The 17,428-nt window shown below is 40.6% G+C and overlaps 1 protein-coding gene and 1 long non-coding RNA gene across 3 annotated transcripts in view; both read right to left on the bottom strand.

Annotated features, from left to right (window-relative positions):
• Positions 1-2,042: 2,042 nt before the first annotated feature.
• The window catches only part of WDR37 (WD repeat domain 37), a 45,592-nt gene continuing 30,206 nt past the window's right edge, over positions 2,043-17,428 (bottom strand). For both annotated transcript variants that reach the window (XM_028751142.2, XM_077936764.1), the window contains 3 exons: positions 7,258-7,392; positions 6,168-6,282; positions 2,043-5,434 (listed from right to left, as the gene is read on the bottom strand). In XM_028751142.2, the coding sequence (XP_028606975.1) occupies positions 5,303-5,434; positions 6,168-6,282; positions 7,258-7,392 (382 nt within the window). In that variant the 3' untranslated portion in view covers positions 2,043-5,302. The remainder of the gene's footprint in view (positions 5,435-6,167; positions 6,283-7,257; positions 7,393-17,428) is intronic.
• Positions 7,793-17,280, bottom strand: LOC144329298 (uncharacterized). Its single transcript, XR_013394782.1, has 2 exons — positions 16,815-17,280; positions 7,793-16,438 (listed from the first exon to the last, which is right to left on the bottom strand). It is a non-coding gene; the product is annotated as an uncharacterized LOC144329298 (long non-coding RNA).

The raw sequence follows: 17,428 nt of genomic DNA, 5'->3' as shown, positions 1-17,428 counted from the left end.
TGATGCTCAATGGATATTTGGCCTAGAACTCCCATCAGGCCTGACCATTGGGCTTTGCTGGCTGGGGCTGATGGGAGTTTAAGTTCAAAAAATGGGGGGGGGGGGCTCATCAGTGAGAAAGGCTGGACCAGGAACTTGCTTTTTTTTCCAAAATGAAATTTGAGATTCTTAAGATGCTGAATCTCCCCTCCCAATATCGTATATTGCATATTTGCTTTGCTTCCCTCGTGCCTGCCCATCCACACAAACAAAGCACCCTGGTTATAACACTTGTTTAAATGTCCATAGCATGGCCTGCTGCAGTCACCCTGGCCAACCTTTCACAGCACTAGTAAGTATATTCAAGAACAACCCTTTAATTTTCGTTTGCTGGTGGATAAGTCCTTATGAGACAGCTTGGCTGTCCACCACCCCATTAAGTGGGGCTATTTTATAGCAGTGCAACCACTGTACTGCTACGTGCAGGGTCCATTTTGCACAAAACTTTTAAACAGCAGATGGTGCTTCTATATCAAGAAAGTCTGGCTTTACGTTTAATATTGTTTATGGAGCACGATTACTGTTTTAAAACATAATCGCTTCCACCTTTGTTTAGGTAGAGTCACAGGGGACCACGATCTTCCTATTCCCACTATACCACATCAAACCCCTACTCTGCCTGCAATACAGCCTCTTCAACTTTTAAGCAGTACACACAAGGGACTTCCATATAATTTGGAGTTGGTACAGTGGTGTTAAGAAACCTGACCATGTCAGTATCTGCACATTTCCCAATAGCCCTTATGGTTCCTGAGTGGCTAGACACCTGCCTGTAGATTCCCCCGGCTGTTTTGGGTTCTTCCTCTCAAGCCTACGTTACGTCCTCTTAAACTGAAGGAAAGAGGAGCAACATGGTGTTCCGTTCCCAATTCCATTTTCATGCTCGCAAGGATTCTTCTGTGAGAAATGTTTAACTCCAATAACTTAATATGCCTGGCCTCGCCTGTGCTGCCTGACAAACCCATAGCATAAGGCCTTCAAGATGCTATTGATGACAATTTTGCAAGAATATTTCAGGAAGGATGTTAACTATGCAAGATGTTTCCATAGCAATCCTAACACTTCATTTTTATATGAACGCGACAATCTTTGGATCACTTGTCAATCTTGACTTCAGCTTATTGTAAGCTGTATCCGTTATTTCTGCTCAGCCTGTAGAGTGTTTCGTGATACTCGGAGGACTGTTGTATCAAAATAAATTGTACTGAATCTATGTTTTGACTCGTTTCTTTAAGCAAAGAAAAATCAATTTAACGTAACACTGGGGAAACAAGCCACATGGAGGATGTTCATAACCTGTGTAGCAAGATGCAATTAAAGATTTGCTTGCACAGAATAGGGTACGAAATGGAAACGTACAAATACCTGTCAAGGCCACTTTTAAGTTACACACTTCAAAATGTAGGGTGCATTTTGTAACACAGAGAAGTCCCATTTCCTACAGCTAACTTGGCTTTCTTCCTGCCAGCCATGGCTACAACTTTTTCAGACCCAGGAACCACCTTGAACGCAAACAAGCCATATCTTAGATTTTTAACCATATATTTTTATGATGGTAGGGTTCCTGTTGTGACCCACCTTAGATCAGGCCATAACCCCGTCAGCTGAGGACCATTGATAATGACAGCTCCGCATCTCATTCTTGCATTCTTATCTGTAATGTCTAGAAATATGCAAAATGTGATTAACCTCAAGCTGTGAATTTTCCTGACCCATAAGCAACAGCTAGTTAGTGGAACCGTGGTAATGAATATCACTGTGTTGTTTCTAAATGTTATAGATAAGGAGGAAAAGGACCCATAGGCTTGTTTCTTCAGCAGCAGCCCCTTGAGTCTGAACATCTAGTTCCAATTCAAGGAGCAGAAGAAATAGGGGGGGCGGGGGATTCACCTGAAATATATTGGGGGAAATTCCACTTGGCTGCTTTCACTTAGGACATAGAGAGCAAGGTGAGACTTGCACAAATCAGGTCATTTAGAGCTTATTAAAAACACACATTCGGAAACAATGCTGAATGATTTAATGGCATTTTCAAATTGCAACAAAGACACACATTGAACATCTAAAAAAACACAATCAAATCACCAGAATATCAGTAAACAAAAAAACAAGTGGTTCTACACTGACATACGAGTACAGGATTTTCTTCCTCTGCGGAAGTTGGTTTTCAAAGACTTAGGCATCAAAATAAGATTCTTCCGATTTCTGAAATAGGTACAGATGTTTTCATTTTCAAAAAAATGATGTGCACTGTTTGAAGACCACATACACACAGAGAAAGACAGACAGACACAGGTCTTTGTGATTTGCCCAGTGATACAGCGATCTTATGCAAAACTAAGTTTCAATACTGAAAATATGTAACAGTCACTTTCCTTCTATGTGAAATGCAAGACATAATTAAATCAATACTCACAGCAGTTATTAGAACACCTGTTCATTATCATGTGAAGACCAGAAAATGTGAAATGTATAATTGTTTTCACTGCTACCATTCATCTACTGTTGGGACAGGCACCTGTTGCCTCAACACAACACTTAACTAACTTGCTCCTTTCAATGAAGCCAAGACATGTGGCTGAGTGGGAACAAGCATGTAGATACCTCTGCTACAGGAGGGTGGTCCTTTGGTGATATATAAAGCTCAGTGACAGCGGGCATCAATTTCACGCTCCACTGTTGTTATTTAATATGTATTTTAAAAATGTAAAGACTCCATTCATATGAACTGTCCATGCAACTGGCACCCATCATCTCTCACTGAAGGTGGAGAGCTATGAGCCCAAGCCACTCAATGGGTGATTCCCAAGTCAATGAAACCACTGAGAACCCAAGCTCTACCCTAAGGCAGGTCTAGACATTCTAAAGGAGTTTGTTGCATTCAACTGAAATGCCCGCAACACCCATTAGCTAGGGAGCATGTAGGCAAAACATTGTCTTTTAACAATGATAAATAAAGGAGTGATGTGGCAAGATTGCTTCTCTCTACACTGCTTCCCCATCCAGTCACTCTGTGACAAGACCCAAATAGAAGCACATGCTGCAAAACGATATAATAAAACATGCAATAAAGCCATCAACAACTCATTTGAGTTTTGCCATCGAGTATGGGTAGAGGATGACATGGATTAGGGAAGCAAAAAGTGGTATCTCTTATGGATTTTAAATCAAATTCCAAGTCATCATTTACTTATCATTATACATTTGATAATATAATCACAAGCCTCAGTCATTTACTCGTTCCAGGCTTTAGTGCTACATAGCCACTTAAGCTTTGGGATCACAGATCCTTTTGCCCCAAACAGATCAAGCTATTCACTTATTATATGCTTCTTGCATTAATTATCTTCCCCATAAACTACTTTAACTCCTATATGACATGCTATAACGTTATGCCTCAACTTGCTATGATTTCAGCACTCTCATAAATGGTGCCTCCACTCTCTCCCCTAGAGTCAGCTTCTTAAATTCCTATTGGACAGTGCTATGGAACACAATAACTGGAGGAGGAAGAGGAGAACTGATCAAGGAAGTGTAACTCAAAGTAATGTAGGGGAATTAATTTTAAACCTTTTATAAGCAACCTACATTACCACTTTGATTATTTTGGCTCCAACCCTGAGATGTGGACAGACGGTTTAGAGAAGCACTGCCTGCCCTCAGCTGCAAATACAACATCTATGAAGGAGTCCTAATGTACGGTCTCATTAACCTTCTTCAAGACAGTTGGCTACCAGAAATGCTTGGGAATATTAATCGCACACATCAAGCTAACAACACAACTCAGGAAGAGCAAAACCCATCCAAGGACCGCCTGTCGAATGGTGTGAAACAACACAAGGACCTTCCTTCCAAGTTAACAAGTTATGTCTTGACAAAGTACAACCTTGAAATTTGGTATGATTGTCTTCTACTCTTTATGACAGCACATTGGAATGAGACCCAAAGTGTGTTATCAAGGTTAAACAGCAAGATTCATAGTAGCCCCACATTCATTTTTGAGGTAGCACACATAGTTGCAATGGCCAGGATCCAAAGAACAATGTTAGCATGACCAAGGGTTGGGGCATGTCCAACGAGCTGCCTTACTTTTGTCTTTGAACAGCAGACCCGCTCCCAAGCACAACGCCATATTACAATCTGCTTCTGACAGGCCACTTAATTTCAAAAGTGGCTTGCCACGTTTATTGGCATGTATAACTAGTCTGATCTTTTGGATCTCTGGCATAGTGTTGTTGGCCCAAAAACAGAACATTGATGGGAGAGGTCCCATTTTGAAATATGTTAAACACAGGTGCATTCTTTTTAAAAACAACAACCCAAACATCCTCAAGATTTATTCTCTGTTTTTTTTATATAATAAAAAAACTTCACAAAATGTAGCAATGTAAATCCTTCTTAGATATAGGCCTCACATTCTCTAGGAAATTTCATCTGCCGCTTGTGGTTTATAACAGCTGCTATAAACTAAAGTGCTTAAAAACTTGCTCAGATTGCCGTGATTATAATATTTTGTAGTTTGCAGTTATGTAAAATACCAAAACACAGAATGGTGGCTCCAGCCAACAGGGTTAAGGGTGAACCAGTTAGTTCTTGAAATGTATAGGAATATATTCAACATGGCAAACCAACATTCTATGCCCAATGCTTTAAAAAAACCTGTATTTTTCCCTTAAATTGGGAATTGAAATAAATACTCCAATAAATAAATACATTGGAGTGCTCAAATCAGACTCAAATACTACATTGGAGTGCTCAAATCAGCAGGAGTGCTCAAATATAGATGGGAGGGGAAATCTCCACCATACTTCTGAAATTCACCCTTCATCTTAAGTTTAGCCCTATACGCTCCTTAATCACAAGGCAGATATGTAAAATGATGAGGGAAAGGCAGACTATATATTCTTCACAATAAGTACACAGAATTCACATTTAAGTCAAACATAATGCCCTACTGTTCATCTAGGCTGAATAACTTATGAACACTTATATGCTCCATAGGAAAGCCATATATCCTTCTACTCACCAGTGGATGCCAAGTTATAAAAGTCCATATGCAAGAATCTAGCTTCTTTGAAAAGGTCACATATTTTTTCTGTACATTTCATGCAAACTGTGCACAATGTGATAACAACATTTGCAACACACTCCCTTTCAAGGTGCACCTTTTATGTTAACAGCAGACCAGCTTACAGGAAAGTCTGCACAAAAAAAGTCTATGGCAACAAAACTGAGGGGTCCGGGGAAGGATTCTTTCAGCATCTCATTTTTCCTGAAGCAAGGCAGGAATATTGATGTTCCACCCAATGGCCTGCCGATCAAATCCACAAGTGAACAGATTGCAGATCGGGTGGTCTTCACTCCATGCTGAACAGCAAACCATTCTTCTATGCCCCTGTGACAACAGAAATGGCTGCGTTAGAATATTGGCTCCCTTACCTGTCCCTATCTCAAATCAGCCACTTCCCCTTTCCACCTCCAACATTTCAGAATGAAAAGGAGAAGTGCTGGGAGGTTCTGAAAGTTCTTCATGATCCTTTTTCACTCCTTGGCATCTCCAACTCTGGGGGTGCAAAAGAGGTGGGGGAGGAAAAGGCTTTCAAAGTTTCCCTGCACTTCTCCTTTCCACCCTCGAGGTTGGAGGTGGAAAGGGAAAACAGGGACTTACGGTGAGTTACAACCCCTCCCTATGTAGAAGCCCAGATTCCAGTTTATCTGAGGGAAGTACTGGAATGGAAAACATTCATTTGCTTCTGAAATAAGAACCTGAAGGCCATGGTTCATTTCTGCGGGCCAATGGCCCCAATCGAAAAGAAGCTTCTTATTGGTACTGTGAAGTCGCATTGTGAAATCATACTGAGATGTTCCTAGGAAGCAGTTCATAATGAAATGAATAATAATCCTGCTTTAAAGGACAAGACTTTGAATTGGGCTCAGAAACAGGCTTAATCCAAGGCAGTTGTTTTACACTAACAACCTCTGTTCAATATATGCAACTTGACGACTGTTAAAGACATTATCTTCGGATCAGGTATTCTGCTATCAATATTTCTAATTATGCATACACACAGAGAAAAGAGGTTGGGAGCAGGGATCTTTCTTACATATAGAACTCAAAATTCTGGTACCTGTCTGTTGCTGCGAGGGAGCCGTGCTAATCGCACTCCAGACATGTCAAATAATCTAACCTGCCGGTTGTCATGTGGAAGGGCAATGATTCTTTGGCCGACACAAACATTAATCCTGCACAGGAGAGATAAAAATAAGCTAGGGAGCTTGACAAATGAGAACCGACAGTTGTTCAAGTTCACTGAAAATGATTTAATTGGAGGTTTATCTTGTACACATTTCCCGCAAATACATATTACTTTATTTTTACAACAAAATCAAGTACTGGAAAAAACACTTGTTTCTAAAGATGACGATGATCAAAATTCACACTGCTGCTGCCACCACACACAGCAATGTAGCAAGAACGTCACTGCAAGGCTTTCCTCAGGCACACATGAATTTTCTTGGGTTCCCATCACCACCAAGAACTAAGGAACATTTCAGAAGGTCATACATCCAAATAAAATGCTTTAGCTGAATGAATGAGAAACTTTGGATCAAGCCTTTGGACTTAGGCCTGTTACATAAATTCAGTTAATTGTTCCTGCAAATTCAAATATTTTCAGTCATGCAAAACAGTTAAAAAACAAAAACAAAAATTCTAAGGTGCACCAGACTAAGAGGCCTGAAACTGGTTTTGCTTTGATGTCCACAGAATGGTCCAAAGACATATGATAGCTTTAGGTCTAGAACCAAGCTCTCCACTCAAATAGGTAATGCTTCAGAGCCACATGCTCTCTTTGGGATACAAAATCAGGAACTAGTCTGTCCAACCCAGAATGCATGTGGGATCCCCACGAAGAATTTGTAACTGATTTGCACGCAATACTCCACCTCTCTACAATTCTCTCTCTTTGAAGAGCCCAACTGTCATGGGCAACATTCTGAAAATACTATAATAGTTTCTACAAAAACTAGGCCCCATGACTAAAACAGTACCACTGAGATGTCTAATCAGAGTTGTTACTCTGCTGTACATGTACATCATTAATCCCAAAGACATAGCACCCATTGTGCCTAGTCTAGCATTAGCAAAAAAATAATAATAATTCATGAAAACCAAACCAATACCTCCTATATTTAACGAACTGGACTGTTTGGGCTTACCTGTTTACTGCAGAATCTGTGCGAATAGTGGCAATAGGCGACCTCATATTTTTCAAGTCCCAGACTTTCACAGTACGGTCATCACTACCCGAAACAACATTGTCTCCCACAGTGAAGACAGCTGAAGTCACAGTGCTTAAAGGGAGGGGGGAACATTAGAGCCATATTTAGCATTATTACCTAAAATAGACATGCCATTTTTCACTTTTACAATACAACACTATTGGGGGGGGGGAGCGGACAGAAGCAAACTTTAAATCCAATGATTTTAAAACCCTAACAAGTGGATTACTACTGGAAACACAAAGTTGGTAGCTAAAAGCTGCAGAGCACCGAGATCAATCAACAGCATCCCTTATCAAACAAGAAGTTTAATATTTTTAACATACAAGTACATGTTAAAATAAGGCAACTGATCTCTTCGACAAGAAATGAGACTTCATAAGACATATAAAAATCACCCTTCAGTCATAAGGAAAAAGTGGACGTCATGTTTCTGTGTTATGCCTACTCTAGATCAAGATTTTTTTTTAAAAAAAATAAAAATGCCATGTTTGAATTACTATTAGCAAATCAAGGATCAGAAGATAAAAATATGTAACCCCAGAAACCAGGAGCATGTTATCTATTACATCTGAAAGGACAAAGACCGAGGTTTTAAGGTACTGCTTTAATTCTAGTCTACAAAGCCTTGAGCTTGTTTCCACCTACACAGCACGCTAACAAAGCCTTTCTTTCCCTCCCCTGGTTCATTACAGTGTGCTTCTTAGCTCAATTTCTATGGATCGCATTTAATGACCTATCCTGTATAGCTTGAGGGTCATGCACATCAATTGCTCAGATTTTAGTAATTTTAATTTAAGGTGTCAAGTTGCTCCTGTCACTTCTATTGTACTGTGAGAATTTGATTTCATGTCCTAGTCAGCCTACTGATTGAGATTAGTATTACCCAAGTCACAATGGACTAGTATGTGCAGGCCCTCTTAATTTAAATTGACATCAAATTAAAGTCTAATTAGATCCAAACACCATTATGTCAGTGGTACGAAGTTTTTTAATGCTGTATCAGAGTGCCACAGGGTAATTATGTGGCAAGAACTAAAGGTCTTCACTTGAGCGTTCCGAGCCCAATACCCAATTACAGATGCCTATGCGCCTGACCTACTGTGGAGGCACAAGCAATTAAGAACAGCCACAGAATCTATGGAAGATCGCCACTTACCATACACATTCACAGCCAGGAGAACGTCTTCGTCTCCCAAACTATATGCATTACATACGGAAATAGTCGCGCAAGCGGAGCATTTCACTGTTCCACAACGTATGACAATAGATTTGATTCTTTCATCATGCATTAAAATTATTCATCTAGTTAAGATTTAAAAGCTTGTATTTTCGAGAAACCATTCAAAGCTCTCTGCTTTTCAACTTCTTCTGCCCAAGGACCTGAACACTTTCCCCCCCCACTTGTTTAAATTTGCATCTCAAACTGCATCCCAAAAGGTTACAGTATAGGTTGCATGTGGTGGTGTTGTTTGAAAAAGACAGAAAATACCAGAGATTAACTCTTTACTAGCAGTACCCTTATCTTATGAATGCTAGATAACCGAGAAGATCAAACACAGCTAGTATAAAGATTTTGCGCAGAAGTAGTAGATTTTTAAAACATGTAAGAGTGCATTATATCACAAGTCCATTTAATCCAGCACTGCATGCTCCATCTGACAGGGGGTCTCTCCAAGATCTACGAAAGAAGCTTTCCCCATTTTTGCTCTCTGAGGCCCTGTTTATCCAGAGATGCCAAGGACTGAACCTTGTGCATGCTAGAATGGATGACTGCCATAATTCAGTGATTTTCTCAAATGTCTTGTATGTATGTATGTATGTTCAGTAAGATTTCTTACCCACCCTTCACCCTAAGGATCTTGAGTGGGTTACAACAATAGAATATGCAATTATAAAAATAACTAAAACCATTACAATTATAATGCACATCAAACCCCTTCCAAACGGAATGGAACAGAACAGCTTAATTGGATCTAATCAGATTTCTGTTCTGGTTAAATCCCCTCTATTTCCAATTTGTGCTTGCCACTCTCCACCCGCTATTTTCCTGAAATTCTCCATTGGGCAAATGTACAACAATCATTTGAACCTCTCAGCAGCTTTGGATATCCCCTTTGGTCATATCACTGAGTGAAGTGCTGGAGTGTCATTCAAATGCAAATTACACTCTGCTCTACCACTTATTCTCAACATCTGATCCCAGGGAGGCAGTAGAGATGACAACCCAATGTCTGGCATTAGTTCAAAGTGGATTGGTGTGAACAAGAGGGAGATGCCGCTATTCAAGAGTGCTTAAAAATCTGTAAGGGTTATGTGGCCTATTCTAAGTAAGGTTGCATTCGCCTTAAAGGTCTGGGTGGTTGGTTTGGGTGCTCCTTGGTGCAATAATTTCCTCACATATTCAGGTGAAGAGGACTGCCTTTTGCCAACTGGTTTACAAGCTGTAACCATTTCTAGAGGAGACAGACCTGGCCTCAGTTATCCATGCCTCAGTTATCGAAGCTAGATTACTGCAATACTATTGATGTGCAACTGCCTTTAAAAGATAGTCTGGAAACTTCATGTGATGCAAACCTCTTTACAGTAACATACTAAAACCTATTAGCAAATAGGAGGGCACATGGCTGGCTTTCATTTCAAAGTTGAGAGAATACAGTTACATTGATTTCAGATACCAGAGTAAAGTCTCAAGAATATTTATTCACCATAAATACCATGTCTTAAGCTAGGTGTGATGTGTGTATGTTGATTTGGCTGTAAATGTGTGCGTCTACTGTACATTAAAGGCTCTCATTTTGAAAAGGGGGCTCTCAATAAATTTAATGGTCTGTTAATAATTATTACTAAAAGCTAAATAACCTTGAAGGATGTACACTTTGCATTTCTATGTAAAATAAATACTTCCCAAAGCACTCCCAAATCTTCATGTATGAGCTTTCCTTATCCAAAAACTGAACACCAAGAAAATCTGTTTTCCTTGCAAGCACTTTGGAGTAAATATAGTCTTTAAGAATAATAAGAGTAATAAGCTGTAACAGGAAAATCAAAGTTTCTTATGGATCTTAAAGACTAACTCAATGCACTAATGCAATTTCTTTTAACTAGAGAGCTGGATTGGTTAAGTCATTAGAAAGATAATAACGCCACATGTGGTAACATGGAAGCTGATCTGTAACCAGCAAGAGCTGGCTGTTTTTAGTCTTACAGCTCTGGACATGCTGACTCCTAGTGACTTGACTCCTAGGTGTCATGGGCTTTGAAGACACTCGAACTCTGGACGCAAGGGAGAAATGTGCTAAGAGGAAGGCAAATCCACACTGTGATCAACTCCCACCAGGAAACCAATGTCCCCACTATGGAAGGACGTGTGGGTCCAGAATTGGCCTCCACAGTCACTTACGGAATCAATTGTTAAAACCGTGTTTATGGAAGACAATCTTACTTGGCTACGAGTAATCGCCAAAGAAGAGAAGAAGAAGAAGAAGAAGAAGAAGAAGAAGAAGAAGAAGAAGAAGAAGAAGAAGAAGAAGATACTTAACCATAATGGTTAGGCTCTAATGCTTCTGAATACCAGTTGATGGAAACCAAAGGGGGGAAAGTGTTCTTGTGCTTGGGTCCTGCTTGAGAGGCCATAAGAACAGGATAGTGGACTAGTTGGCCATTGGCTTGATCCAGCAGGCTCTTCTTATGTTTATTTCAATTGACTGGATGGCTGCATGGTAGCATAAGAATATGTTCATTTTTAACCTCACTCACCTAATAAGAGTCACCACTACCACTTCCCTGTTCACTTCACGCATCTAATGAAGTGGGCTCCTGCCTACAAAAGCTTATGAACCAATAGATTTGTTAGCCGTTAAGGTTCCAGCGGACACTTGGCTTAAAAAAAATAAAATTGTATATACTCATGCACGCAAACACCTGCCATGAATTATTTCAATGAGCAGGAAACATCCTCACAGATTGTTCACTAACTGCATAAAGACATCTAAGCAACCCTTTAATTACCATGCTGCTTTATAAGCAGTCTGTCAATTTAGGTCCTCCACAAATGGCACCTCATGGCACAACAACACACTAGGAACCATTATTTCTTGTCCCAAACCTATTACACCTTTCAGCTAGTTTAGCAGGTAGCTTTCTTTGACACTGGACTACAAGATCGCCGTTCCTGCAACAAACAATACAGGAGCAAGGCCAACTTTTATACATATGGACAAAATTGGAGGCTTGAACTCTAAGGTCAATGGAAAGCAGGGGGTCAAGTAAAGCACTTGATTTAATGTGTGGAGGCTTATTGACAAAACACATAGTGCCCAAAGCTCAATCTTTGCAGAATCTGGAACATTTAAATAAAGAACTGGGGGGACAGAGGGTAAATTAAGATTTCCCCCACTTTCTTCTCACTCAATGCTGGGTTCTCTAGCAACCGTGGCCAACTTAAAATGGTGGTTAACATCCCCTCGGCTAAATTAATGAAAAATGTCAACAAAAGATCATTAAGACTCTGTGTTAATGGAACGCTAAAAGGCATTAGGCTTTTCATAACTCACGGGTGGGTGACAGGTATCTTTGGGCATAAAAAAAAAAAGTTGGCAAAGAGACAGTAATCTTACGACACCCTTAAACTGTGGGTCCCCCACAGGGAACTTGGTGTGCTACTACCATTCTCTGGAAAAACTTCAGACTCTGCCAAGCCCCGGCAAAACTCATTTATCTTGTCGTAGAGAGCAGCCGAGCATACACTTCCAGCTGACAGAGTGGCACTTTTTCACCACACACCACTGCCTGATCTGGAACATTCTGCTCCCTCCGTGGGTCTCAATCAACGGAAATACTGTAATGCTAGCACTCCTCATTAGGACTAACAGCTGTCTCCCCAGTCACACAGAGACACAAAACTGTTTTGCATAACAATCTGCTGAAATTTCACACTCATGGGGGGAAAAAATATGATGCAGAAAATGCTGGACCATGAAATGCTGATGCGGTGTGCTGTTTGGAACCGCTTCAAAAAAATTAACACTGCAGTGCCCATTTCACTCACACAGCATGGTATTTCAGAGAGGGTTGCCGGTGCATTGTGGGGAGTGGGGGGGGGAGAGAACCAGATAAATCCATTACATTCTGGGAAGAGGTATGCCTGCTGCAAAATGCTAACGTGTCGAGGCAGAGATTGCAACTGGTTTAAATGGTAGTTTGTGAATAATTACCATTTCCCTAGCATGAAGTAATCCTTATTGATCAAATGGCAAACTTTAGCAAAGTTAGCCATTCAGAAACATAATGCTAATGGTGAAGAATAGGTGCAGAAACATTTGGCGGGCGGGCGGGAAAAACATGAGGACGAACTCTGAGTGGATGTCTAAGAAGCCCAGTGCTTAGGCATCAAGGAACATCAAAGCTAAGAATGGTAGGGCTTGCTTAAAGTAGGGGAAAAGGAACAATAAGGTATGTTGTACTGGGGCCTGGGGGAAAGTCAGCCTGACCAAGTTGCCAACCATCAGAATATATACCCCCCCCCCACCCCCCAAATCATCGTTAAAATGAATGGGGGCTTTTGAAATCAAGAAGCTCCTGTGTAAGTTGGCTATATTCCGGTATCAAAGGACGCAGTAATGGTAAGGAATGCACAGGGGTATGCCATCGCTGATGAAGCATTCTAGGCAGATAGGTAGATGTGGACACATAAGTCCTATACCTGACACAGCATCTGTAGAGAACCAGTAGCACAAGGCCTACTGTCACCTATTCCATGGAAGTGAAGTCAGATGTGTCAAAGCACATCCAAAGCCTTGCTGTTGATATATGCATGGACAAAAAGGGAGAAATGAGATTTAAATGTTGAATATCTACCTCCGCATAAATTTAAGCTAAAGGGTTTTCTTTCCAAGGATCTAAGAAATGCCAAGGTTCCCAAAGTCTCATTAGGATTTTACTTACAAGCTACTATACAGACCAGGCAACTGTTCAAGATAAACTGAAACATGTATGTGTCATTAAGGAAAAACACCATTCTTCCCTAACTACTCCTATCACAGAAAAGTCTTATAGATTTTTCACCCCACAGATAAAGATGAGTAACTCACATTTTGTGGGGAGGTCACTGCTTTCAAACAATAATTCAGTCTTGAGTACACATGCACTTATGTATTAGAGTATTCAGTGAGACCAAGTGATTATATCCATATACCCAAGATCAGGGCATCAATTTTGCATTTCTCTACAGTGTACAAGCTTCCTGGCCTACAAGCGAATGTTAAAATGTTTGCAGAAGCTTATGTATGAATTTCCCTTTTCAAAGCAACTAAGCCTGCAATCACAATCACACTTATCTGGAAATAAGCCCACTGAATTCAATAGGACTTACTTCTGATTAGAAATGTTTAGGATTGCAATGCAAGTTCTGATTCCAGTTTTGGTTCTTTCTTAGTAAACATGCATTAGTAAGATGTATTTTTGAAAAAAAACAAAATCTCATTCTGGTACCCTTATTTTCCAGTAAAAATAAACACAGCTGAATTTTCTTAGCCTTAGTCTTAATGTAAATTTATTTCACACTCTCCCTTGCAAACACCCTCTTATTATCCAGTGTTGAAAAACTTGCCATGTCAAGCCTTGTTTTATATTTTAATCCTGAAGTACTATATATACCAGTATCATGTGGAAGTTTCCGACCATCACTTTCTTACATCAAGTGTCACCAAGCCACAGAAGCAAACATTTTCTACCTGCACTTAATCCTTCATGCTGATCTTTCTTATCTGGGGCGGGGGGGGGGGGATTGTGTTTCTAAAACACACAAATTTAAGCTAAGGCACCTGCAAAATCCTACTGGAAAAAACCATGTAGCTTAAATTTTAAAAAACTAAACCACAAACTGCTTTGTTTTATAGTCTACATAGCTAAGCTTCCCATTCTTTATAGAAACTGCATATGCCTGAAATGTTAAAGATAGTGTTTTTCTGGTTTTAAAAACAGAATTAAGGCGCCATCTGCTGGAACACATCCAGATTATTCAACCCAGATTGGTTAACTAATTTTTAACCACAGCTGTAGAAGCATAGCTTGCATCTGTAAATCAAAAAGCTTAAAATTTTGCAGTTGCCCACTTGTCTGGGGCAGCAAACTTGCCAACCCTATCTTTCAGAGCAAAGAAAACTGCACAATTTCGCAGAAGAAACTGGATGAGAGCACCTAAGGGTGCCATAGGTCACTTAGATTTTTTGTGTTTTTTTAATGTACCAAACATATTTTGTGTTATCTGCTTTTTTACAACAGAAAATATATATGCACACACATTAAAATGGAGTAAATAGGCACAGAATCATCAGACTGGATCCAAAGAACTGTGAGGAAGCAAAAGCTCTTCTGCAAATACTCAACACGAGACTTCACAATGCAATATTGACAAAGGCATGTTCGGCTTCCACTTGTGCAAGATTCTTTGTCTTTAGTTTTACTTTTCTACATGAGGTGTAAAACAGCGCTTCTGTCACTGGGAAGTGCCACCCATTTGCAGAAGGGATCTAATCAATAGATATAGCTATATCCAATATATGTAAAAGCCAATAGACCTTTACTATCTAACGGAACTATCCCTTTAGAATGAAGAGATGCATCTTTAATTAAAAGGATGTTCCTTCATTATAAAAACTTTTAAAAGAGTTACAACCTTCATAAATTTAGTTTGAAAATAGACACCTATTGAATGTGCTGTATTATTGCACCCTGGATAGGCTCAAAGAAGACTTATGAACCTGTCTTCTATATAGCATCTTTGGGTGTGAGTCAACTACCATGTAGCATGCAAACATAAGCCAGCTCAGTTGTTACTTGACCCTGGATTCTGCCTGGGATGAGAGCAAGCCTCAAGTGTACATGCTCCAGCCATCATGGGAGGAAATAACTCAACTAGGCAATCTAGTGTTTATTTCCACCAAAGGTCTTCCTGACCCCAAGAGCTAAATCTTGTTACAAAAGTTTCTCAGAGTGCCTATGTACACACTGAGCTGTACAAAATCAAGTGATAACAGATGAAGAGATAGATATACATGAGGATGTACATCTGAATCATGAGGATGGTGTGTAGGACTTTTCACTAGTAGACTAACATGACTACTCCCTGTTTAAAGGCAACTCCAGTCCATGAACCGCTGGTGGTCCACATGCTCCATTCTGGTGGTCCACAGAAAGGTTGAGGAGCAATTCATTGATATAGTGGGCTACAGATAAAGAAGCAGACAGCCACAAACAAAATGGAAGAATGTTGTCTGGAGATAAATGATCACTAAAGTTACTGTCAAACTATTCCTTCGGGCGATACCAAATATCGCTAGGCTGCCAATCCATAAAAAGTGTTTGTCCTGTATACATCTAGTATCTTGATCATGCATACAATACAAATTGTTTCATTGGTAGCTTCTACTTTACTGGAATCACTGGAGGGAATTTTGACGTTACTAGCTCAAAAAATGCGACAAGCTGTGCTTTTCAAGTAGGAATTTCATCTGATCGGGGCAGGGCGGAGAGAACACTTTTGGGGCACCGACATAATCACTTGCCTGTAATCACTTGTAGCTTCTAAGGAAACCAACTTTTGAGTCTTTGGTACAAATGTTATTTTCCACCTTCACATGCTAAATCTCGTTTTTAGCCTGCCACTTCTAGAGAACCTTAAAGAGTTAACCTGGGTGGTTTCTGAAGACAGTACACACAGCACACAATCCATTACTCTCACAGTCCCTCTCCTAAGCCATGTAGAATATCCTAGGCAGAAAATTTAAAGCACTGACATTAATAGTGTTCACAGCCCACAAAGCTAAAGTAGGCAACAGAAGTAGGCAGTTGTAACAGATCCTCCTTCCCAATACTCATGGTGACGCTTGCCAAAGTGTCAAACAGTAAACTGACCCCAGACGGACCTTCCAAAGAAGGGCCAATGCTATGTTTTGACTATCCCAAACTCCACTTTACAGATAACCACTGTACAACTGACTTGTGGGTTGGATGTTCAGCACTGATCAGTGGATGCCTCCCTCACTACAAGCAAAAATCCACATAGGCTAGATGATGTGGCTAACTAAAAAGAAAAAGAAATTATGTATATGGAGATCTGCAGTGCTCCTTAAAGGTAAAGGTAAAGGTACCCCTGCCCGTACGGGCCAGTCTTGACAGACTCTAGGGTTGTGCGCCCATCTCACTTAAGAGGCCGGGGGCCAGCGCTGTCCGGAGACACTTCCGGGTCACGTGGCCAGCATGACAAAGCCGCATCTGGCGAGCCAGCGCAGCACACGGAACGCCGTTTACCTTCCCGCCAGTAAGCGGTCCCTATTTATCTACTTGCACCCGGAGGTGCTTTCGAACTGCTAGGTTGGCAGGCACTGGGACCGAGCAACGGGAGCGCACCCCGCCGCGGGGATTCGAACCGCCGACCTTTCGATCGGCAAGCCCTAGGCGCTGAGGCTTTTACCCACAGCGCCACCCCTGACCTGCAGTGCTCCTTACTTATGGCTAGACCTGCTAGGAAACTCTGTGGGATGCTAATAGACTGGTAATAGACAGAAAATTATGAGAGAAAGCGGTTGTTCTTAATGCGTTCACCTCTATTTCTTGGTGTCAAAAGTTGCCATTATGGAATTCAATTTGTCCGAAAGGTAATTACAGAGCTAATTACAGTGCTAACAAAGCAGCTTTTTAATTTAAGCAGCACTAAAAACTACAGGTGGGGGGGGGGGAGCCTAGCTTTTTCATCTAAAGCAGATGCCTCGAAATGTTGACACCTCTCATTCCTTAAACTATTTATTATTATTCAGTAAGCTTAAATGCCATACTACAGCAAGGCTGACAGTTTACAGGAGCATGCAATTATATATTACATACAAAATAAAAACAATTAACAGGGATATAGGACTCTAGCGCATAACCCAGTTCAGCTAAAAGCTTATTGAAACAAGGTGTCCACCTGTCACTTGAAGGTCATAAAGACAGATGAGTTGGTGAAACTTCCTGGGAAGGTATGTTGGGCACCACCACCAAGAAGGCTCCTGTATGGTCAGGCACCACAGTTCAGATTGCAGAGAGAATTTATCTGGACAATCTTAAG

Source organism: Podarcis muralis, chromosome 12 (assembly GCF_964188315.1).
Source record: "Podarcis muralis chromosome 12, rPodMur119.hap1.1, whole genome shotgun sequence".
NCBI lineage: Eukaryota > Metazoa > Chordata > Lepidosauria > Squamata > Lacertidae > Podarcis > Podarcis muralis.
The sequence above is the reverse complement of the archived record's forward strand: the minus strand, read 5'-3'. Positions and strand labels throughout refer to the sequence as shown.